This window comes from Phaenicophaeus curvirostris, chromosome 20 (assembly GCF_032191515.1).
Source record: "Phaenicophaeus curvirostris isolate KB17595 chromosome 20, BPBGC_Pcur_1.0, whole genome shotgun sequence".
NCBI classification, from domain to species: Eukaryota; Metazoa; Chordata; class Aves; order Cuculiformes; family Cuculidae; genus Phaenicophaeus; species Phaenicophaeus curvirostris.
The window spans coordinates 1,739,018-1,763,249 of record NC_091411.1 but is presented as its reverse complement, the minus strand read 5'-3'; the positions used below and the strand labels follow the sequence as shown (position 1 = coordinate 1,763,249).

Sequence of the window (24,232 nt, the reverse complement as noted above, 5' to 3'; positions counted from 1 at the left end):
CAACAGATCCTTGCCCTACCTGTGCTGAGGACTCAGAACTGAATGCAGGCTCCAAGTAGGGTCTCAGCAGAGCAGAGCAAAGTAGAGAGGGAGAATCCCCTCCCTTGATCTGCTGGTCCCACTGCTTTGGATGCAGCCCAGGACTTAGTTGGTGCAGCTCAGTTTGGTCAAGGAGAGCCACATATGCTGCATCATTTTTAAGATGAATTTTTAAACGTGTCTTTTTCTGACTGACTCAGTTCTACCATTTTTTTTTTCTCAGTTCATCCCTCAGCAGCGGCAAACTCCAGCCAGAGGTGAGCAGTGTTAGTTACCACTAAAGAAATCCCAGGTTTTACTGGGCAACATTCCGTGAAGACCCACAATTTTCTTCCAGTTGTGCAACAGGATTGGGCACAGCCCGGACTTAACCTGGGTGGGTGAGCAGCCACGGCGGGATTATACAGGATGTTTGGTTTGGGTCAGACTCTTTGTCTTGAGTGAGCCTGAGGAGGTTTACAGGCTGCTTTCAGGGGCGATGCTGTCTGTGGCGGTGCGGTAAAAAGGGTTTGACTGGCGTGCACCTGGGCTGCACGCATTACTCATGCGTCTTGAAGCTGCGAGTGGATGGTTTGGAGCACCCTAGATGAGTGCTAATAAAATGAATTATACCAGTTCAGTCACGTATGCAGTATATTCTATTTGTGATGGTTAAATATACTTAGTTCTTTCCAACCTCCCCTCCCCTGGGCCACATGTGACGCACTAAAGTTGATATAACGACTTTAAAAGACAACGTACGCTCATTACAGGCTGAAAGAGTTGGGGTTGTTCAGCCTGGAGAAAAGAAGGTTCTGGGGAGACCTTATAGCAACCTTCCAGTACTAAAAGGGGCTCCAGGAAAGCTGGGGAGGGGCTTCTTACAAGGGCAGGGAGTGATAGGACGAGGGGGAATAGCTTTGAATTGGAAGGGGGAAGATTTAGACTAGACCTGAGGATTCTTCACGATGAGGGTGGGGAGGCCCTGGCCCAGGTTGCCCAGAGCAGGGGTGGCTGCCCCATCCCTGGAGGGGTTCAAGGCCAGGTTGGATGGGGCTTGGGCAGCCTGATCCAGTCGAGGTGTCCCTGCCCATGGCAGGGGGTGGAACTGGGTGATCTTTAAGGTTTCTTCCAAACCAAACTATTTTATGATTCTATGATTATTCCAACTGATGCTTATGGCCCAACTCTCCTATGTGTCTGGCTGCTTTGTCCATCTCCAGAGCTTAGTGCTCCGTGCAGCTTTGCTCTGGCAGAGCATCACCGGTGCCTCAACAGACACATGCTGGGCTTGCGCTGGTGACTCTGGGAGCTAGGTGGAAGGCAAATCAGGACGGGAAACTGAAGGAGAACTTTGCAAACCAGTCTCACTCAATAAACTTTCTGTTCATAGAATCAACAAATCGTTCAGGTTTGAAAAGACCTCTGAGCTCATCCAGTCCAATTGTCAGCCCAACCTAACTGTGTCGACTAAACCTCATCCCGAAGTGCCATAGCCACACAATTCTTGAACCCCTCCAGAGATGGAGACTCCACCACTGCCCTGGGCAGCTTCTGCCAGGGCTTCACCACTCTTTCTGTAAAGGAATTTTTCCTAACCTCCAGTCTAAACCTCCCCTGGTGCAATCTGAGGTCATTTCCTCTTGTCCTATCGCTCGTTACTTGGGAGTTATGAAGTATAATCTCGTAAGAGTCCATTCATTGTAAAATAAATTTTCCAAGTTAAATTTATGTATAAGATTTCTGTGAGCATTAATTACAGGGGAAGGTTGCAGGGTCTGCATTATTCCGTTAATAGGATCGTCAGGAAAAAAAAAGACAGCTCTGACACAACACATTAGATTTGTTAAAGGACCAATTTTTAATTAGTTTTAACTGATAAGTTAATTAATGAATTTGCAAATACATACCCAGGACAAGTATTCGATATTCAAAAAGTAGACGCTGGGCTTGTGCAGGGAATGCTCTTTAACAAAGAGATCGTGAGCCCGCCTGAAGTGCAAAATTGAACAGAGCCGTAACTACGGATCCCTAAATAGCGATTTCCATAATTACACAATTAAAGCAGAAAGACTCAATTTAAGGCATGCAAATATTCTTAATTCTGCTCTGCCCTGACACTGAAAAGAAGAGGCAGATGAAGCTGATTATGCGCCCAGAAAGCTACAGCTCCCTTCTTATACACAGCTGACGGCTGCGTGTTACAGCAGAGCGGAGTCAGGATTTCCTCAGTGAACTGTGTGCACTGCTTTTAAGCACAACTTTAGCTTCCAATTTCTTCCGTTTATACTCCTTAGCATGGGGATAACTGCAAATCACTTTAATCTAATTTACCCCCAAATAGTGATGATACATCTCCCAGTATAAACTCCCTCTTAACATAACATCTCTCCAGGAATATCAATACCACATACGATTTTTCAATTAAAGCAGAAAGTCAACCTTTTCTGTCTGAGAAACGCTTTGTTATCTTTTTCTAAGCTTACAGCACCTGATGTGTGGATAAAAACCCCATCTTCTGGGGATTTTCAGCTAAATCTATTATTTAAATCCCATTTATTAAAGTTCTTTGCTTCAGTGTCTGAATTTTCTTGGACACCTTTTTCCTGCCAAATATGATCCTTGGCATAATGCACATCCTGAGCTGTACCCCGAGCACGCAGCCCTGCTGCCCTGCAGCTGGCGTGCACGTGCCAGCCCTGAACATCTCCTGGGGTTACCAGTCAGGCTGACTGCGCCCAGGGGCTTCACCTGCACCATGAGATGTCCTCCTTCTGTCCAGCGTGTATTTCCTGGATGAGGCAGGCTGCTACAGCCCTGCACCCAAACATTGCCTCCCGTGCAGCTCACAGGAGGGCGATGGGCTCCAGGCATCCTTCTCCCACAAAGGCTGGTGGCCAACCACGTTCAGGTGCCACCCCATCTGGTGGACCTACAAGTGGGGATCTGCTGCCATGGCACCTCTGGAAACACCAGCACAGGCTGCCAGAGAGGTGGTACATGCCCCATCCCTGGAAACATTCGAGGTCAGGTTAGATGGGGCTCTGAGCAACCTGATTGAGTCAAAGATGTCCCTGCTCACTGAAATGGGGTTGGACTGGATGTCTTTCATGGTCCCTTTGAACCCAAACCATTCTATGATTCTATGCGGTGGCTGTTGTTGGTGGCAGAAGGAATCACAGAATTACTAGGTTGGAAAAGACCCACTGGATTATTGAGTCCAACCATTTGTTGTAGCAATAAACCTCTCTCCATCAGTAGAACCGTGTAGTGTAATCACAAAGAGTGGGTAAGAGGTGCCCACAGCTTGGGATTTTACTGCTTTGCAGTTCGCTTTGGAGAGTGTTGTGTTTATACAATCTTAGTGCTTTTAAAACCAAATGTTTCTTTTTTTTTATATAGGGAAAAGACACACTCACATGCTTACAAATGCTCCTGCTCCCTGGCATTTGGCCTGAAATTCATCCATGACCTGAGACATGCACAGCTCTGTCTTATTCACAAATCCCCTCAGAACAGGGAGAGCAAAGCACCGCCTGTGTCCAAAATCATCCACCAGCTCCCCTGTCTGAGCCTTTCACTGGAATCTCCCCAGGATGGGGGTTATCACCAGCACCCAAACAGAGCTGATCCAGAGCCGCTGCCATTTCTGAAGAAGCTTTGATGTGAATGAAGAACTTGTTAATCATCCTGCAGGGAAAAAGTATTGGACCTACAGCCAGCTGGTGCCAGGCTCCTGTTCCACACAGGTGGTTATTTCAAGCTTTCCAATACCAAAAGGGGCTCCAGGAAAGCTGGGGAGGGGCTCTTTATTACGGAGTGCAGGGATAGGATGAGGGGGAACAGTTTTCACCTGAAAGAGGGGAGATTTAGACTGGATATAAGGGAGAAATTCTTCACTGTGAGAGTGGTGAGGCACCAGCACAAGTTGCCCAGAGAAGTGGTGTCGGCCACATCCCTGGGAACATTCAAAGTCAGGTCAGAAGAGGCTCTGAGCAGTCTGATCGAATTGAAGATGCCCCTGCTCCTGCAGGGTGGTTGGACTGCATGACCTGTAAAGGTCCCTTCCAAACCAAAGCATTCTACGATTCCATTTGGTGCATTATTAGTATCAACCCACTGCAGAAAGCATCACTCTGTGTTGGACACCAGACCATTGCAGGCTCTTTGGAGGGACCTGTAGGCACTGACAGTGATCACCCAGAGCACATGCGGTCCAGGCAAAGGAGAGGACGAAGAGGATCAGAGCTAGAAAAGCAAAGAGCCGCTCAGTGCTGACAAGGACAAATACAAGCCAATGCTTCCTTTTATATAGCCATTAGCAAACACTTCTGATGAGCTTTAATGTCTCTCAGTCAAGCAAATAGGTGGCAGTGGGGACAGGAAGAGTGAAATGGGGATTTATTTTTTTTTGCTGGTCTCACAAATATCTTTGTAGATAGCGGTGATTATAAATAGTGCTTTTGCCATTTCCTGATTGTGGTTTGCCGACTCTGCCTTATTTATATCAGCGCATGAGAAGTGCTCAGCATTTCACCTCACCGCGTGACTCGACGTCGGTGGTTCAGACACAGAGTTCAGGCTTTGGAGAGGGCACAGAAACAGAGGAATCCCCTGCATCCCATCAGGATAAACTTCAGTGCAGATGTGCAAGTGCTGTGGTGGGATTAAGGGGTGCTGAGCTCTGGATTTACTTGAGCAGACTGCTATCAATAATTTCCTCCTCCAGTTTATTGAGCATGTGCCGTGTGGAAAGCCTCCTCACTAGAAAGAGAGCACGAGTGCCCTGTGCAGAATGCTCGCTGCCTTGCTGGGCTTCGCCTCCGCTGTGTCACGCTTTATCCTGCAACAGACAGGTGTGCACGGGAACACAGTTTCCAGGGGCGAGGTGGATGTTGGTGACAGGAGGAGGCTGTTGGATGGACGACTCCCCATGAGTCGTCCATCCAACAGCCTCCTCCTGTCACCAACATCCTTAACACAACAGCTCAAGCAGATGTCAATGCCGCAGCACGCCGGGTCCCAGGGTGCTCATGGTAGATGCTGTGACACTCGTACAGAATAGAAGCTATTTGTGCTGCCTGGCTTAAAACCACGCTGGGGTAACATATACAGATAGAGCACGCTGAAAGATTGTCAAGCTTGCAGAACCAGCTCCTGGATGTGTCTATTATGACAATCTTCCATCATGTTATCATATCGGTTTATAAGACCCTGCCTCCTCCAGCACACAGGAGGTGAGTTCCTACCAGGAACCTACTTCTGGTTCTTACCAGGATGTCATTCCCATTTTGCAATGGTTACAGAGCTTCCCTGGCCTTCCCTTCCCATTTTACAGGCAGGAAAGCAGAGAGAAGCCACTGAGTCACCTGTGACAAGCCTGGTGCTGTGCAGATATTGAGGTCCCAGGAGGAATTCCAAGGCTTCCAGGCTGAGAATCCTGCAGAGGTGTGAGCACCACTGTGCCCTCCACCCACAGCCACCAGAAAGTGGGATAAGAAGAGAAAAGAGATTGTTTATTGGAAAGTCCATTTTGAAACGTGCTGGAGAGACCTCCTGGCTGGAATAGGCCCATCGATAGTTGTCACCCAATGAAGGTCTGAGGCCCCTAAAAAGTAACGCTGTGAGCATTCAGGCTCCGGTCACTGCTCATGGGGAAGTTTTGAGAGATAAAGCAAAAACTTGGTACCAGTCAGGATAGAAATGTCCATCGAATACTACCACTCTGGCACAGCTGAAAGGTCTGGCCCGAAGATGCAGAAGAAAAGGCCACCTCATCACGAGAGACTTCAGCCTGAGCGACACAACAGGTATCTCCTCCTGCCAGGATTAAAACACTCCTTAGGCCAAATCAAAAGAAATTTCCTAACTCAAAATGTCTCAGCGCGTAGAAATTCTGCATTAGACCTCATCCCAACAGAGGCGAATGGGCTGTTCTTCAGGCAGAGGTGATCACCTTCTGATATTTGTTATGCGCAAAGAGAAGGACATCTTCGCTCAGCAATACAATTGTGCTGGTTTTGGAGGGCTGGTTTCACAAAGCCAAAACCAAGCAGCAGCCAAATCCCTTGGGAGGAAGGTCCTCAGACTCCGAGATCTCACCAAGACCTGCCAACTCCTTTCCACAGAGCCCCAAACTTGTGGTCCAGTGCGACGGTCACGTCAATTGGGCAGTCAAAGCAGACTGCAAGGCCATTGAAAAATACCTATGAAAAAGAAGACCTGGCCAGCATCTCCAGCAGCTTTCTGGTTGCTTCTCAATTCCCACGTCCATTCCGTGTCCACAATCAGAAGAAACAGGAGAAGGTTTGGGCTGAGGAGGCTTGGAGAGCTGAAAAAATGCCCTTCCAGAGGGAAGAAAGACCTCCAGACAAGGCAAAGGGATGATTTCCCTATGTGGCTCATAAGACATGGGATTGCTGGAGGCCCTTCCACATTATAAACCGAGTGGGAGCCAAGTCGGGTTCGGCTAGAAGTGAGTCATGGTTTTGTCTTTCAGTAGTGGAGGTGAGGAATGGTTGGCCAGGTCACCATGAGTTGTGACGGATCCTCCGTAGGTGAAGACACTTAAAAGCATGCAGTGACTGCTCTAGAGAGTCCCTTACACAGGGTGGAGACCTTTTCTCTCCAGGCTTTGACTTCAGGAAGGAGGGCAGTGAGGTTTGCTGAAGGCTGTGAGGACATATCTATGTGCCCTCTGCTGCAGACTCCACATCAGAATGGCATTTTTTCATGCTATATTATTTTTTCATACTATTTTATTCAAGCCATATTATTTTATTACAGATCCTTCCAGCCCTGAAAGGGGCTCCAGGAAAGCTGGGGAGGGGCTCTTGGTCAGGGAGGGCAGGGATGGGACGAGGGGGAACAGTTTTCAGCTGAAAGAGGGGAGATTGAGATGAGTTCTTAGGGAAAAACCTTTTCCTGTGAGGGTGGGGAGGCCCTGGCCCAGGTTGCCCAGAGCAGGGGTGGCTGCCCCATCCCTGGAGGGGTTCAAGGCCAGGTTGGATGGGGCTTGGAGCCCCTGATCCAGTGGGAGGTGTCCCTTCCCAGGGCAGGGGTTGGGACTGGACGGGCTTTGAGGTCCCTTCCAACCCAAACCATGCCACGACTCTGTAATACAATTTGTTCAACACCTGATTTTGCTTTATTCTGGCCCAGGGGATACCTTCTGGCTACTTTTCATGCAGACACTTGGGGGAAAGAACCTCAGGAGCGGGTTTTGCCTCTTGACTTCCCATATCCCTTCTAAGCTCATTCGGAAAACATCCTTCCTTGCTAAACGTCTCCACCAATTCCCCTGCCCCTTTGTTTTTATTTAGCACTGTAATTACATTATCTGGCTGTACAGACTTTTGGAATGACATCTGCATGAAAGATATTAAGAGAAATAAATTTGTGTTTTGCAATATCTTTGAGGCTATCTTTAGTCTGGGCAACAAGAACAAAATTAGCCCTCGACTCTCCACAAATTTCTAGCTTTGTGGAGCTCTTGGGAAAGAAGGATTCATGGGCAGGGCAGAGAAATCCAAGAGTTCGCGTTATTTTATTAATACTATTAATAACTACTTTTTGGCAGAGCTTCAGAAGAGCCAAAACCACCAGGTATGCACGAGGTGTAATTATGTTTGTAGTTAATGCCGCGTGTTTTCCCAGAGAAGAAAAGCACTGTGTTTTCTTTTTATTCTTATTTATTTTTGGAGGAAAACAGCAAAGTTTGCCGGGTGGCACTGGGCATCCTCAGCACGTGCTGAGGAAAATCTCTTTGTGGTGGGAGCTGGTGGTGGGATGAGGATTGGGAAAGACAAGTTAGGAGTGTTAGTGAAACAGGTCTTGCCCGGGGAGGGGGGAGCAGCGGGGAGCTCCGGGGCTGAGCGGACGTGGGGGTTTTGGGAAGAGGAACGCAGGCAGGGGCGATGCTGCCAGCCCTCCCCTCACACCCCGATTCCCTTCGGGTCCTCCCTTAGCCCTTCACCTTCAACACCATAAGCCCTCCCGAAGGGCTGGGGGTGCCGCGTCGGACCCCTCGCTCCCCACCTCAGCTGCAGCCCTCGGGGACAGCCGGGGGACCCCACTCCAGTCCAGCCGCAGCTCTCGGGGCCAGGGGCTCCTCTTGGGGGGCCAGACCCCCCGCTCCCACCCAGCCACAGCCCTGGCTCTGCCCAGGGTGGCTCCGAGGTGCCAGGGGACCTCCTGCTCCCACCCTTGGGGAGGCCACCCTGACCCCCTGCTCCCACCCCATGGGCCAGGGGTGTCTCTGGGGCCACGTCTCGGACACTCTGCTCCTCGCCAGCCTTTGTCCAGGCTCCTGTGGGTCGGGCTGAAGGCCGAGGCCACCCTCGAGCCAGGGTCTGCACCCCCATAACCTACCTCATCCCGCCCCACAGCGCGGGCAGCGCCCATGGTGCAGAGCAGCCCCACAGTGCAGAGTGGCCCCACAGCGTGGAGCAGGCCCCATATCACGGAGCAGCCCTATATCTACGAGCAGGCTGGTATCTCAGAGCAGCCCCATAGCGTGGAGTAGCCCCATAACTCAGAGCAGCCTCATAGCAGCCCCATAATGCAGAGCAGCCCGACAGCAGCCCCATAGCGTGGAGCAGTGTGAATCAGCCCCATAGCACAAAGCAGCCACTAGCTCAGAGCACCCCATAGCTCAGAACAGCCCCATAGCTTGGGGTAACGTGGAGAAGCCCCCTAGCTCGGAGCAGCCCCATAGCGGCCCCATAGCTCGGAGCAGCCCCGTAGCTCAGAGCTGTCCCATAGCAGCACCACAGGTCGGAGCAGCCCCATAGCTCAGAGCAGCCCCATAGCAGCGCCACAGGTCGGAGCAGCCCCATAGCTTGGAGCAGCCCCATAGCAGCCCCATAGCTCAGAGCTGAACCATAGCAGCCCCATAGCTTGGAGCAGCCCCATAGCAGCCCCAAAGCTCAGAGCTGAACCATAGCAGCCCCATAGCTCGGAGCTGACCCATAGCAGCCCCATAGCTCGGAGCTGACCCATAGCAGCTCCATAGCTCAGAGCAGCCTCATAGCAGCCCCATAGCTTGGAGCTGACCCATAGCGGCCCCATAGCTCGGAGCAGCCCCATAGCTTGGAGCAGCCCCATAGCTTGGAGCAGCCTCATAGCTCGGAGCTGTCCCATAGCAGCGCCACAGGTCCGAGCAGCCCCATAGCTCGGAGCAGCCCCATAGCAGCCCCATAGCTCAGAGCTGCCCCGTAACAGCCCTCTAGCTTGGCTCAGCCCTATAGCTCAGACTTGCTCCACCGCTCGCAGCGGCCCGGCTCAGCCCCACCGCCCGGCTCAGCCCCACCGCGCGGCTCCCCCCGCTGCCCCGAGATGGCGGCGCGGCGCGGGCGGAGGAGGCGGCGGGAGGCGCCCGCCCCGCGCCGCTAGCGGCAGCGCCCCGCGCCCGCGGCCCATGCCCCCGGGGGGAAGGGGGGCTGCAGCAGCCCGGCGAGCCGCCCACCCGCGCGGCGGGGGCACCGCCGCTCCTGGGAGGGCGGAAAGGAGGCGGCGGCGGCGGCGGCGGCATTGTGCGCGCGGCCGAGCGCAAGGCCGCGGCGGCGCGGGGCTCGCCTGCCTCCCTCCCGCCCCGGCCCCATGAACCGCCCGGACGGCTCCGCGCCCGCGGCGGCGGCGGCGGCGCAGGTACCGCGGGGTGGGGGGGGGGGCGCAACGCGGAGCGGGGGGTGGGAAACAGCCTGGGGAGGGGGGGGGGGGCGGTCGGAAGAGAGCGGGGGTGCGGAGCTCGGAGCCGCGCGGAGCTCGGAGCTGCGAGGTGGGGGGGGACGTGCGGAGCCTGGAGCCGCGCGGAGCCTCGCTGAGGGCTTCGCTGAGGGCGCGGAGCTCGGCGGGGTCTCCGCGCCCCCCGGCCCCGCACACAAAGCGGCGGCCATAGCGGGACCGATCGCCGCCCCCTTCCCCCTGCTCCCCGCTTTTTATTCCTTATTTCCTTTTTTTTTTTCTTTTCTTTTTTCCCCCTTAATTTTCCGACCGATCGCAGGGGATGGGGGTGATTTTTTTTTTTTTTTTTTAAATGTTTTTTTTCCATTACACGTCGCCCCCTAGAGGAGAATATTCCGCAAATTAAAAAAAAAATTAAAATTGGAAAAAAAAAAAAAAAGAAACCGAAACAAACAAGCAACACACACACAAAAAAAGGATTTTATTTTCTATTTTTCTATTTTAACCCAAATTTTGTCCCGGTGGGGCAAGCCGGGACCCCTCATCCCACCCCCCCATCCCTGCGAGGCAAAACCGCAGGAATCTGGAAATGAAAATTCAAGTGGAATTTGAATGAATTCAGGTTTTCTCTCCCCCCCCCCCCCCCCAAACCCTGTTTTCCTGGAGGAGAAAAGAGCCGGGGAGGACAAAGTGCTGGAAGTTTGTGCTGGGGGGAGCTGGGCGAGTTTGGGAAAGTGGGGATCAAAATTCCCTCTTTGGGATTAATTAGGAATTGGACTTAATTGTAATTTTGAACTTGCGCTCCGCCAGCCTGGGGTGGGGGGAGGATTTACTGCAGTGCTTAAAGTTATTTGTTCCCAACGAGGAGTTTTTTTCGCAGGAAAATCCAAGCAGGGAGGAAAATTCGCTGTGGACACACCCAATTTTTTTTTTTTTTCCCATTTAATTTTTTTTTTTTTTGGTGATTTTGGATTTCATGGAAAACTGCTCCCAAACAATGAGGGGCTGAGCAGGGAACACGAGGGCAAGAAGAATTAAAGAGTGGAAAGGCAGTTTTCTTCTTGAATTTCTTGGCTTTTCCTGCTGGTTTCTCCTGGCGTCATTAAACCAGAGTTTCCAGCATTTAATTTCCGACTTCTTTTGTACAGAAAAAAAATTTCCATAGGAGGGATTTTAGGTTTTTTTTTTTTTAACACAGACACAGAGTAACAACTCCAGAGCCAGAAATCTGGTATTTACCCAGGTTTATTAGCTCCGCCATGATATTATGAATATGCATAATTAACCAGATTGGGAAAAAATAATTGCAGATTTAGTAATTTTGATTTTTTTTTCAGCTAAAGTGCTTTTAAGGAGCACGACGTTGATTTTTTTCCCCACAATTTCAAAATCCTTTTTTTTTTTTTCCTCCTTACCTCTGACTGCAAAACCTTCCTGGAGTTTAAATTGAAAATATTTTATTTTCATAATTTTTTTTTTTTTTTAGTTTTCTTTTCTTTTAAAGCTGTTGGACTCTAAATCCGTGAGTCCTGCGCAGAGCCTGGTTTATTATTATAGGGTTGCCCTTGAATCCTGGGGGCTTGGTATTGATCTTTTTAAAAATAAATAACAAAAGAGCACAGAAACAGGCATTGTTTGGAGAAAAAAAAGCAATATCGAGAGATCCATGGCTTTTCCACCCAAAAGCGGGGGAGGGAGAGGAAGGGAAGGATTAGGTCAACATTGAGTTTTACCAACCTTGACACAGTCTCCTCTCTAAAATGGGGACAAAATAGCAAGATGGCTGGCTCCACAGCTGCAGCACTTTGGGTTTTTTTTTTTTTTTTAGTTGGAAGGAAAAAAAAAAGGCATTTTGAAATTTTGAACTCAGCCTGGAGTCGCTGGAGCTGCAAACGCCCAAATCCAGGCGCTTCCAACCAAAATTCAATTTCAATTGGGAATGAATTTTAAAATCTAAATCTCAAACCTTGAAAAGTTGGGTTTTTTTTTTTCTTTCTATTTTGATTTCTTTTTTTCCTGTTTTAATTTTTTTTTTTTTCCTCTGGAATGTGGTGTTTGCTGGGAATCGGGCTGCAGGGGGAATTCCAGATTCAGGGGCTTTTTTTTCACTCTTCTTCCTTTATTTATTTCAAGTTTTAGGTTGCTCGAAAGGGCAGGGGGAGGGGGGGTGATGGCAAAAAATTTGCCAAGGAGGAAAACTCGTGGCTGGAGGAAAAAATACTCTGAAATGTCAACTTCTTTTCTTTATTTTTGCATTTGTTGCCCCCCTTTCGCCCCGAGAAGGATCCAACCCTCTTCCTGAGCTGCTTTTGTAGCGAATAACGGAGCGAGCCCCGATGGGGTAAAGATTACACACGATGTTCTATGTCGGATTAAACAATCCTGGAAAATATTTGATTCATGGTTTCATCCAGGAGGCTTTAATGCGGTGGCTTTTCCATATTCTTATTCTCCAGGAATTCCCTTCCCCGGAGTTGCACCCTGTAACTTTTGCTGTGATTATACCCCAAGAAATTGGGTTTGGAAAAAAATTGAGTTTAGAAAAAAATTGGGATTGGAAAAAAAATTGGGTTTTTCTTTATTAGTTGGAAATTTTTAGGTTTTTTTTAAGCTTTGATCTTTTTTTTCCAAGCTGGAATTTTGATAATGAGGGATTGTGATGGCACTTTTCCCCGCTCACCTTAAGGTGTGGGGGGCAGCTACTTTGGGACTGGGGGGGACACTGCGTTTGGGTTCCAAATAATGACATTGGAGTGCCAAATAATGACATTTAGGGTCCAAATAATAATTTAGGTTCCAAATAATGACGTTTAGTGTCAGGACGATAAAGTTTGATGCTGGTCTCTCCAAAGTTTATCATAAAATAGAGGAACTGGAAGCGGGAAGGCCCTGGTTGGGCTCAGGTTAACCCCTTCTCTGCTGGCGTGGGAAGCAGCGCGTTGCGGGTGGGTTGCGCTGCGCGTCTCCTCTGCAGAGGTGGGAGCGCGTTGCCGTAGCGCTCGCCTGAGCCTCGGGATGCTGTCACGCCGTCGGGGCGCTCGCCGCAACCTTCGCCGCCTCTAACTCTCCCTCCATCCGTTTCTTTCCAACAACGGCTTCCATTGCGCGTTCCGCCGGGTGGTGAAAACGTGAGGTCGTACCGGGGTTCAGGATCCAACCTTCCCATGTGCCTCCTCCTGCCGGAAAATTTCTTCGTAATTTTTCGTCACAGTCTGGATTTCTTCTCTTTTTTTTTTTTTTCCTTTTCTTTCCTGGAAAGTTAATCAATATTTATCATTTTAAACCTCGCTGCTTGGCAGGGGGAGGGGAGGATGGGCACCCGCACAGCGCTGCCGACAGATTTCTTTTGACAGAACTGAAATGGATTTATTTTAAAAATGGAAAATTTCAAGTACCTCGTCCTCAGCGAGGATGAAAATAGACATATTTTTATCCCTGGATGAAAATAGACATAATATTATTAAAGTAGTAGATAATATTGACACGAGTGCTTTATAAAACCCCACGATGGTATTCGCGTAACTCCAGAATAATTTAAATATCCATCACTGCCGTAATGGAACGCCGCGATCAGTTTGGTTCCCGGGCGCAGTCACAGGCAAGTCTGCGATAACGCAAGCGCCGTAGCGCGATCAGTGTTCGGAAAATTAGATGAATTTAAATGTTTAAATTTTAAAATTTTTGTTGGGGGGGGAGTTGAAAGCTGCAATAACGCCCAGGCTGCTGCGGGTTCAGGATATATGCCCGTGGCTTTGGGTGCTATGCCCGTGGCAGGGTTCGGACCTCCCTACCATGGTTGATCACTGGGTTGGTCCTGGCTTGTCCTCGTGACCTAGCTCAGAATCAAGGAATCACAGGAATTGTTAAAGTTGGAAAAGACCTTAAAGATCATCAAGTCCAACCGTAAATGCAGCACTGCCAGCTCTGCCACTAGATCTTAGCATTGTTGAGGTTGGAAAAGCCCTCTAAGCTTATCCAGTCCAACCATCAACCCAACTCTGCTGTTCCTGCTAAATCGTGTCCCCAGGTGACACAGCTACGTGTTTTTGAACCCCTCTAGGGATGGAGACTCCACCAGTGCCCTCAACAGTCTCTGCCAGGGCTTGACAACCTTTTCCATGAAGGAATATTTCCTAATATCCAATCTAAACCTTCCCTGGCGTGACTTGAGGCTCTTTCCTCGTGTCGCTCTGTGGCCCAGGACCGTGCTAGCTCCTGGTGGGTGAGAGCTCTTGGGAATTGCACCTCTTGTGGTTCCCGGCTTTGTGGGTTGAGCATCTTGGGCATCGCTTGAGTCTAGAGAGTGGCAGATGCGAGCAGTGTCCTCGCCGGGGAGCACGTGGTCGCCCAGCCTGGGTGGCTACTGTTGAACATGGTGGGTGCTGAAGGGATTGCTGGATCCCACCTGGATCTGCTGGTGCGATGTTGGGTGCTGGGGTGGCTCTGGCTCACTCTGGTCCCCGTAGGCGATGCTGTGCGGGATTGGGCCGTAGCTCCTCATACATGATGGGGACCAAAGGCAAGGGAGGAGGCGCCTGGAGTGCCTGTGAGCGTGGCTGGAGGCCCTGGTTGCCTTTTGGTAAGGAGCATGGGAGTAAATGGCACCAGGACAGACTTATTTCTTGTAACTCCTAAATTTCTGAGTATCTGGCTTTTCGGATATTTAGAATTTTGCGTTTACAGATTGAGTTTAGCCACACCGTCTTTTCTTGAGGGGAAGTTTCTAATTTTTAAAGGTCTTTGATGGATTAATTGCTAGTCATCTCCTTCCTTTTGGCTTTTGTTTGGTTCCCTGAATGTGTCTTGATTATTTTGTACTGTGTGATGCCAATTTAGTGGTTAACTAGTATGCAAACTACATCTGGACGTGTTGACTTTGCATTAACAATCGTTGATTTGTCTGGAGCAAGGGAATAGAAATGAATGATGCTGTTTACCGTGGGTAGTGTATGAAAAATAACCATTTGCGATGTGTCTCTCATCAGTGGCACATGGTTCTGGTGCCACTTGTCACAGCGGCTCTGCCGCGATGGCAGTCGGGTCACGGCTGGATTTTTAAGCCGTGGCACTGGGAGTGGGAAGAGGGACCTGGGAAGGCAGCAGCACGTGGTGTGTTGGGAAGGAGCAGACTGCGAGCCTGGGGTTCCCTTGGTTGGCTCTGGTGGCAGTGGGAGCGGAAAGAAATTAATATATATAATCTATAATATAATGCAATATAAGGCATATTATAATATATAATAAATAACAGACAGTATAATACATAACACAATATAATATGTAATGTATAATACATAACATACATTATAATTCACAACAGATGGCATGTAATGTGATACCTAACATATAATACATAACATACAGGTACAGAGAGAGCATTTCACTTGGGGACATGGTCATAGGATCATAGAATGTTTTGAGATGGAAAGGACCTAAAAGCCCATCCAGTCCCAACCCCTGCCATGCACAGGGACACCTCCCACTGGATCAGGGGCTCCAAGCCCCATCCAACCTGGCCCTGAACCCCTCCAGGGATGGGGCAGACACCCCTACTCTGGGCAGCCTGGGCCAGGGCCTCCCCACCCTCACAGCAAAACATTTCTCCCTAAGATCTCATCTCAATATCCCCTCTTGCAGCTGAGAACTGTTCCCTCTCATCCCATCCCTGCCCTCCCTGATCCAGAGCCCCTCCCCAGCTTTCCTGCAGCCCCTTTCAGTGCTGGAAGCTGCTCTGAGATCTCCCTACAGACTTCTCTTCTCCAGGCTGAACAACCTCAACTCGCTCAGCCTGTGTGAAATGTAATAATCAGAACTAATAAGGAGTGGATGGGTGGCTCTGGTGGGAGCTGCTTCTCCCCGAAAGCCATGGGTGCAGTTGGCTGTGGCTGGAGTGGAGTTGGTGCCTCATCCTGGGGAAGCTAAGATGCAGCTGTAGCTGCTGCACCTTCAGGTGAGTCATGGAGCATAGGAGGCATCGCTGTGCAGTTGTGTTGTCTCCAGAAGGATGGAGGGGCTGGAGGACATGTGCTTTGGAGGAGGTCCCTTTCCAAGACGCGCGCATGCTGGAGACATCAATGCTGCTGTGCCTGCTCCTTGGATGGGGTCTTTCTCAAGGCAGGATTGCTTTCCTTTCGTTCACGTGGGTATTGAGGCCTTGATGCTGACCTCGCATGGTCTCGAGCTGTATGTGCTGCCTCCCGTTGAGCATTCTCGTTGCTGTTGGTGGGACTGCGGCGGCGTGTGAAGTTGAGCGTGAGCATTGCTCTTCCTTTTGGGCTGGGGTCAGCAGTTTGGGCTCTCCCCATGCGGAAACTGCTTTGCTTGCCTCCCCTCTGAAATGTGTGTGTGCTGATTGGACACCAAAACGAGGGGTAGAGGGGATTCCATAATGTGGGCTTCATACACTGACAGTGTTGAGGGTGTAAATACTTGTGGAGGTGCTGGGCAAGCTGCATGATGGCTTTCCTGAGTTACTTGGTTTTGATTTGAGTGTGTTTCTTGCTCCCAAAGTGAGTGGGGTAAGGACCTGACAGAAAAAAGAGATTGAGTAGAAAAAGGTCCTCCTCTGTGCTACTGGAAAGTACAGCTGCAAAGAAGTTTCTTATTGGTGGTATTGTATTTGGGGAATGGTGGAGCACTGAGGGTACGAGTTGTGTAGAAGTGGTACCAGGAGATGAGACTCCATCCATGCTCAAACCACCTCTGTACCTGTATGGAAGAGTTTGTGTGCTCTGCATTGTGTAAGGTTTTTGGTAACTGAACAGCAGGTTGCTGAGGTTCTTCAGCTGGATCAATTCCTCTTCTTGGGGCTCTTTCTCCTTTGTCTCTGTTTCCCTGTACTGTCCTGGTGCTCCTCAGTGGGCGCTTGGAAAGGTTCAGCTGGTGTCTTCTACCTGCAAAGGTTGAATTAGATGGGCTCAGTCTTCCTTGCTTGTGATTTCATGGAATCATCATAGAATCATGGAATGGTTTGGGTTGGAAGGGACCTCAAAGCCCATCCAGTTCCACCCCTGCCGTGGACCTCCGACCCATCAGCTGAATGGCTGTGAAAGTCCTTAAATCCACCTCTCCGGTGTATTTTCCCCATTCAGCGCTGGTTGTCAGGAGTCAGTTGGTTCTCTAGGTAGACCTTGCGGTGTTTCCTCAGGAAAGAACGTGGTTGGTGGTGTTGGGTTATCACACAAGCAACTGGCAGCAGCAAGAAGAGGGATGTTTGTCATCCCTTTCTGCCAGTGAGGAGCTGAGCAAGCGCTCTCACTCGGCTGCTGGGATGGACCCGATGTGGTCATGGCCCCGTTCTGGTGCCCTGATGGCACCGCCGTGTTTCCAGCGCCTTCAGATTTTAATACTTGCTGTGATTTCATTTTACTAGATACGCTCAGGCTGCAAGGAACTTGGAGAGCTGTGTTTTTTACTCTGTGTGGGTGGAGGTATCCTCTCCCACCCGAAAATAGCAGCCGGAGTGAATTTTCAGAAGAAGCTGGGTGTGCGTGCGCTGAAGGCCCGTCATTTAGGTTCTGCTTCCAGTATGTTGAGCACAATTTTAGCACAAGTATTTAATTGCTTTAGACCTATTTTTAGAAGTATTAAACCTCAGTTTTCAAAACTCGGCAACCAAAGCCAACAGCTCTGCTGGTGTGGGAGAGCTGAGAGGAGAACCTGGAGCGACGTGGGTTGACCCCGTTGGGAGCAGAGCATGGTGGTGGCCCTGGGGCAGCACTCAGGGCGCTGTGGGGCCTTTGGGGTACATGCGTTATTGTCCCTATTTTGGTGAGGTTTTTTTCTTTATTGCTGTTTTAATTACTTGGCTATGCGAGGGGAGAATGAATGAAATCCCATTTCAGCAGTTTTGTGTGAATTTCTACGAAGTCTGCAGGCTGTTGGGGTAGTTTGGAAGCTGAGCTGAGCACAGCCTGGGGAACAGCGTGCAGACGGCCCCGGAGGGTCCCTGGCTAGAAACCCAAGAACAGCTACAGCTTTCCAGGTGTAAATCTGTCACTTGAGGTTGGATGCACTTTAGTCCATGGGCTGCAAAGCCTGAGCTTTACTGGCGTTTGGGATATTTGTAATTTTGACGGTGGGAAATGAGAGTTGTAAGGACGCAGCATCAGTATTTGCTGGAAACAAAGTACCTTTTTGAACATCTTTATGCATTTTTTGAAACCTGTATAGGGAGACACAGCTGGATTTGGATTGGGCTGGAAGAGGGGAATTGAAAATCTGCTTCGGAATCAGCAGATTTCTCTGAGTCTCAGATGCTGCTGCTGCCGGGAGCCCACGTCCGTCTCTTGAGATGTCCAAATGCATCCTTGGGATGAGATCTCCAAGTGCATTCTTGGGATGACAGTGGGGGCAGCAACACTGGGGATGGGCTGGGACCTGGCAGTGGGTGGCCCTTGGGCTGCTGGGGTCAGTGCGAGATGATGAGACTGGTGCAGGCTGGCAGAGCTAGAGATGAAATTTGCCAGCAAAGGAATTAATAATTGAACACCAAGAAGACTGTCCTAGGTGTATTTTGGCCCTGTCATGTTTAGGTGGCTTTGGGGCACATGGTGATGGTAAACACCACGGAGGCATATGATGTGTTAACTCCGAGGGAGTGGTATTTTTACTTTCTTACCTGTCTTTATTTTTAAGGCCTATAAATGAGGCTGGATGGTGATGACTGCATTTAGAATTCGCGTTTCTCCTTAATTGGGTTTGTTAGGACACTGCTAGCGACAGCCTTGGAGGGGACCCGCTCTACCACGAGCTGGGGAGGATGCTGGGTGAGAAACAAAATGCGCAAAGGTGTCCAAATGAGCTGCGTTGAGTGGATGCCGAATGCTTTCAGAGCGAGTCAGCGAAGTCCAAGTTGTATCATACACAGTCCGAGAGCAGCGATGCAATTCTCATTCCTGGAACTGGCTCGCAGATGCTGGAGGGATGTAGACACGAGTCCACTGGAGCATCCTCAGTGGAAGCAGTGGTGCCGTTTGTAGGTGAGGAAGAACACCCCAAATCGGCCAAAAGAAGAGACCCTTCTCCTGAAACCTTGTCTTTTTTTCCTTTTTTAATGGATTTTATGCCGTAGTCTTAATTGGTTTAGTTGGTAAAGAGTAGATTAGCTGAGAAAGCTCCATTTGCTCTTGGTTCCTGGTGGCATGGAGGGGATCGCGGTCTCGCGTTGGGGACGTGTGTTTGTCTGCGGCATCAATGTTTGTGCTTTCCTTTTCCGGAGAGCTCCTTGGCCTTGTACTCCAGCATCAACACTGTTTGTGATTGCAGTTCATTATGAGATATTTAAAATATATAAAATGAAATGTTCCTGTCTACTTGAAGCAGACACACATCTACATTTTACAAATTAACCTAATCAAATATATATGTCGAAATTTATAATACTCAGCTCCTGGCATAAGATCTGCAATTAGCATCCATGGAGCCAGGAAGGAATTTTCCATTTGTATCTTAACTTTTCCTCATAGAGTGTGTGGTTTGGTTTTTTTTTTTCATCTTCAATGCTTTAATTTTTGTTCTCCTTAGGAATTCACTTAGGGATTCGTCCTGCGGGGATTTAGGCTTGTGGTTAAATTTCCCGCAAGTGGCTTTGAAGTCAATGAAATGGTACCTAATTCCTCTACTTCAGCCAGTCCAGTTGGCTCTGTGGGACAGAAAGATTTCTTTCTGTTAACAGACAATTATCACGAGCAAAATATCAGTCTGGAGGAAAAATAGCATTAGAATATTTACATTTTTCAAGCCTCTTCCTTCCTCCCACCCAAAAATAGCAAAAAAAATTTATCTGTCTCCTCTGGATTCATGTGATTTCCAAGTGTTGGGCTGGGGTTGTTTCCGAAATGCTCTGTCCCTCTCCCTTACCTCCCTGTGGCAGGAGATTTCTTGTGCAATGAATGCAAGGAATATATTCCATTAATCCACACTTTCATTTAGAAATACCCTGGCACCAGGAGTTATAATTTCTTTTTTTGCCAAAGTGTTTTTTTTTGAATATTTTAAGTTTGATTGCGTTATAATAGTTTGTTACATAAATAATCATTTGCTCTATTTTGCATATCAATAGTTGAATCCATTTAATTCACAAAAAGCCTTTTTTCCACTCATAAACATCCCCACTGTTCCATCCCAGAAGGTGCTCTTTATTAGCAAAACCAGCGCAGTCCGTGACGTTCCCAGCTCAGCTATTTTAATGATCCCACAAACCCAAAAAAGCAGTAGGAAATTTTTCAAAAGCAAACTGCAGAAACAGTTTTTTTGGGACATTGCAACTTCAAAACTTTTTTCCCCCAGTTATTTTTGTTAGATTTTTCCGAGCAGACATCGCGGCGAGCTGTAAACTCGAAGAATTTGGGGCTGTTCTTTCATTCCGGAGGCTGTTGAGGGGTTTCCGAGCTGACTCGAAGAGCATCCCCCAGCGGAGCTGAGGACCCAGCAAATGTGCCGGCTCCAGTACAGGTTTCCGTGTCAGATCTGTTAATAATTCTACATGAGGAAGTTTGGATGTTGGATCACAACCTTTTTTCCCCCTCTTGGACACCTTGGTGAATCCATCCTCCAGTATTTTCTCTCAATCTTCCACGTTGCCCTCTCTCTCTGTTTCAAGGCAGAGGGAATTGTGCTCCAAGCTGCAGCTCCAGACCCTTTGTGCGAGCTCATACTGTCCCTGCCGGAGGTTATGGAATCATAGAATACTTTGGGTTGGAAGGGACGTTTACAGGTCATCCAGTTTAACAACCCCCCTGCAGGAATAGGGACACCTTCCACTGGATTAGGTTGCTTAAAGCCCCATCCAGCGTGACCTTGAATATTTCCAGGGGTTGTGCCTCCACTGCTTCCTTGGCCAACTTGGGCCAGGGCCTCCCCACCCTCACAGCAAAACATTTCTCCCCGAGATCTCATCTCAGTCTCCCCTCCCTTAGTTTAAAACCATTCCCTCTTATCCTTTTCCTGCACTCCCTGATCAAGAGCTCCTCCTCAGATTTCCTGGAGCCCCTTTCAGGGCTGGAAACTGCTGTAAGGTCTCCCTGGAGCCTTCTCTTCTCCAGGCTGAACAACCCCAACTTTCTCAGCCTGTCCTCGTATGGGACAGCCCTCAGATCATCTCTGTGGTCCTTGGGTCCCCTCTCTCGATGTTTTGGTGCCATTTCCCTTGTGGAGATGTGTTTTCATACGAGGTGCTGAAGCCCTCAGCAGCTTTGGTTCCTGTTTCTCCATTGCCAGATGCTGAGTGGTAACTGGCAACGTAAATGAGAAGAAGAAAACAGCATTGCAGGCTGTTCTTGGTTTTCCTGGGAGCCTGCAGCCTCCCCGGCAAGCTCTGCAGGTCAAGAACACCCATCCCCTGTTTAACTCCAGGTACTGAACACGTTGTTTACTAATAGCAGCAATATTTTCCACCCTGGCAGGTAGAGTGTCCCACAGTTTCATTCGCACATCTGCATGAGAGTGCTCTGCCCTCCATTTGGAGGCTCCTGGTATCTTGTATCCTGGTGTCTCACCAGGGGACCTTTAGATTGGATATTGGGAAAAATTTCTTGACTGGCAGAGTGGTGAAGACCTGCAGAGGCTGCACAGGGCAGTGGCGGAGTCTCCATCCCTGGAGGGGCTCAAAAAACGTGTGGCTGTGGCACTCGGGGACAGGGTTTAGTGGGCACAGTGGGGTTGGGCTGACAGTTGGACTGGATGAGCTTAGAGGTCTTTTCCAACCTTTATGATTCTGTGATTCTATTCTTGTCCCCAGGATGCACTGCACCCCCTCGTTCTGTGGATTTTCAGTAGCCTGGCGTTACCGAGGTGATGATTTGGATAATTGCAGTGTCTGCAATTTATTTAGGCAAATAGGACCGTGAAAAATATTTGCTTTCCCTTGCTGGTGGGGTTTGGCTTTGTGCTGTGGAAGCAACAGCCAGCTGTCTAGTGTGCCCCTCTCCCTGTCCTTGCTTGCTGCTTCTTGGGGCTGTTCCTCTGCGCCCTGTCCGCACCGTGGGAGTTTCTCCCACTGGGTCACCCTTGTTGCCCTCCTTTGCTTCCTTCTTGCCCGTTCTATGACTGCAGTGGGTGTTGAGGTGGAATCACCAGAGCCATGCATGACGCTGTGGATGCAGCTCCGTTTTCTGCTTCTTTACTCATCGTCAGTTGTTGCCTTGCTGGCTCCCGTCAAACGCCTGCTGGAGAAGTGGCCTCAATTCTCCGTGTGAGCTCTGGTGTCCAGTTGGGATACCCTGATTCTGCCATCTTTCCCCTGGTGTCTTCCTTTCTCCAGCTCTCCTTTGGTGCACAGAGCAGATGTGTGCAGGACCCCACTTTGATAACAAACTACTTCTGCCCTCTGTTTTCCATCTTTTAATCAGTTGCTAATCAATGAGATGACTTCTTACTTCATCCTGTGCATAGGGAAGTGTTAGGAGCGTGCTTGGTGTGAGAGGGAAACATCTGTAAGGCTTTTCTGGAAAGCCAGGCATGCTACACGGCTCACTCACCCTTCTCCGCTTGCAAGCTGACCTTTGCCAAGAGCTGAGTGGGTGGTGACCATCCATGGAAGCTGCGTTGGCTCTTGGCAATTCCTTTTTATCTTTGTCAATAGTGGTTGTTTTTTCTTTTTTTTTTTTTAATTACTGTTTCTACTGATTTTCTGCTATGACATAGAATCGTTAAGGTTGGAAAAGAACTCTTAGATCATGCAGTCCAAGTTTGTAGCTCCTTGGATCTTCTGGAGAAGAGGAGGCTGAGGGGAGACCTCATTGCTGTCTACAACTCCCTGAAAGGAGGTTGTAGAGAGGAGGGAGCTGGGCTCTTCTCCCAAGTGACAGGGGACAGGACGAGAGGGAATGGCCTGAAGCTCCACCAGGGGAAATTCAGGCTAGACATTAGGAAAAAATTTTTCACAGAAAGGGTCATTGGGCACTGGCAGAGGCTGCCCAGGGAGGTGGTTGAGTCACCTTCCCTGTTTAAGGGATGGGTGGATGAGGTGCAGAGGGACATGGTTTAGTGATTGATGGGGATGGTTGGACTCAATGATCTGATGGGTCTTTTCCAACCTGGTGATTCTATGATTCTTCTGAACCAGCAGAATTGCACCTGTGCTTAGGTACTGAGACTGCTGCCAGGGATTCTACATTAGCCAGGTAATTTAAATGGCTTAATTACCTTCAGACAGTTGGATGGAATGGTTGGACTCGATGATCCAGTGGGTCTCTTCCAACCTGGTTATTCTATGCTTCTATGATTTCCTGGGTCTGCAGATTTTGTTTGGTGTTAATTTTGCTGGGCAGCTCTGCATCTTCTTCTGGTGACCCTGGGGTGGAAGCCCAGCTTATCCCGAGGAGGGCAGGGTGCAGGAGGGGAATTGCCGAGCCCTCTCACAGTGAAAACTGGTGCAAAGAAGCTGAGTTTTTGTACTGTGGTTTTATTTTCTGTGCTTGTTGTATACCAGAATCTGGCAGACTTTGGTGCTTGTGTGTTTGGTTTTCTTTAAATGAGGTTTTATTGACCTGGGTTGGCTTTGCAGGCTGTCAGTGTAGCTTCCTTGAGTTTACATTCTATTAATTTTGATTTCTTTCCAAGGGTGGTTTTTTTGTTTCTAAAAGGCCTTTTTTAACTGCTGCTAAAGTCTGCTGTTCTCTGTAACCAGCCCGCTTTGGGAAGTGATAACCATCTCTTCCAATTTCACCACCTCACCTGCAAGCCCTTTGGCTGCTCCAGGAACACTCTGCTCTGAGTTTGAGCAGCCTTTTACTTAGTTAAGCTTTAGCAGAATGTTTTTTTTGTGTGGCTTTGCGTTCTGAAGACTTTTGTGTTCTGGCTGCAGGCTGGGCTGGGTTTGGTGGCCATCTCGTGTGTCCCCTCTGTGTGACCAACCCCAGGCGGACAGGAGCTGAACCCCATGGGCTGAGGGCTGCATGGACACCCGACCTCCAGCCCTGGCAGTGCCTGCTTCCCTCCTGCTTGTGCTGAGGCTCCTTGGCCATGAGAGCAGAGCAGAGCTCTGGCAGAGCTGCGTTCCGCAGTGTGCAGGGGCCTTCAGCATCACATCTGCATCCAGCCTGCTTCCACACCGGCAGATCTCTGTGGGATCAGCTGAATTCTCCTGTGATTGAAATTGTGTTTAGAGCTTTGGCAGCCTTTCTGGTATTCCTTGGCATTTTGAGCATCCTTCTCTGCTCACTGATGCTGTAGCTGTTCTCTGTTGAGTTTCTGGTCCAGAAAGGTTCTCTGCTCCCTATTGGCATAAAGATCAAATTTATTGGGCTGCACTTTGCTTCTCTGCCAGTACAACTCCATCATCCCGACGTAGTGTGGATATAGTCTGTAATACCTTGAGTCTTTGTTTCCTGCTGGAATTTTTATGATGTTTTTCAGAGATAAAGTACATTTATGACCAATAGAAAATGCTTCACCTGAACTGTATGTTCTCCTTCCTGTGTTTGATTTTCCCAGGCTTTAGTTTAAATAGACCTTTATATGCTGGCAGCTGTTTTCATTTTGTTTTTGATGGCATCTGGCTTTCCTGTAGGGGCTTAATTTCCTATGGCAT

General features: G+C 49.2%; 1 protein-coding gene across 1 annotated transcript in view; it reads left to right on the top strand.

Moving 5' to 3' along the window:
• Nucleotides 1–9,345: 9,345 nt before the first annotated feature.
• ZNF618 (zinc finger protein 618) overlaps nucleotides 9,346–24,232 on the top strand; it is a 159,920-nt gene continuing 145,033 nt past the window's right edge. Inside the window, exon 1 of the mRNA XM_069873050.1 lies at nucleotides 9,346–9,666. Coding sequence (XP_069729151.1) covers nucleotides 9,619–9,666 — 48 coding nt within the window. The 5' untranslated portion in view covers nucleotides 9,346–9,618. The remainder of the gene's footprint in view (nucleotides 9,667–24,232) is intronic.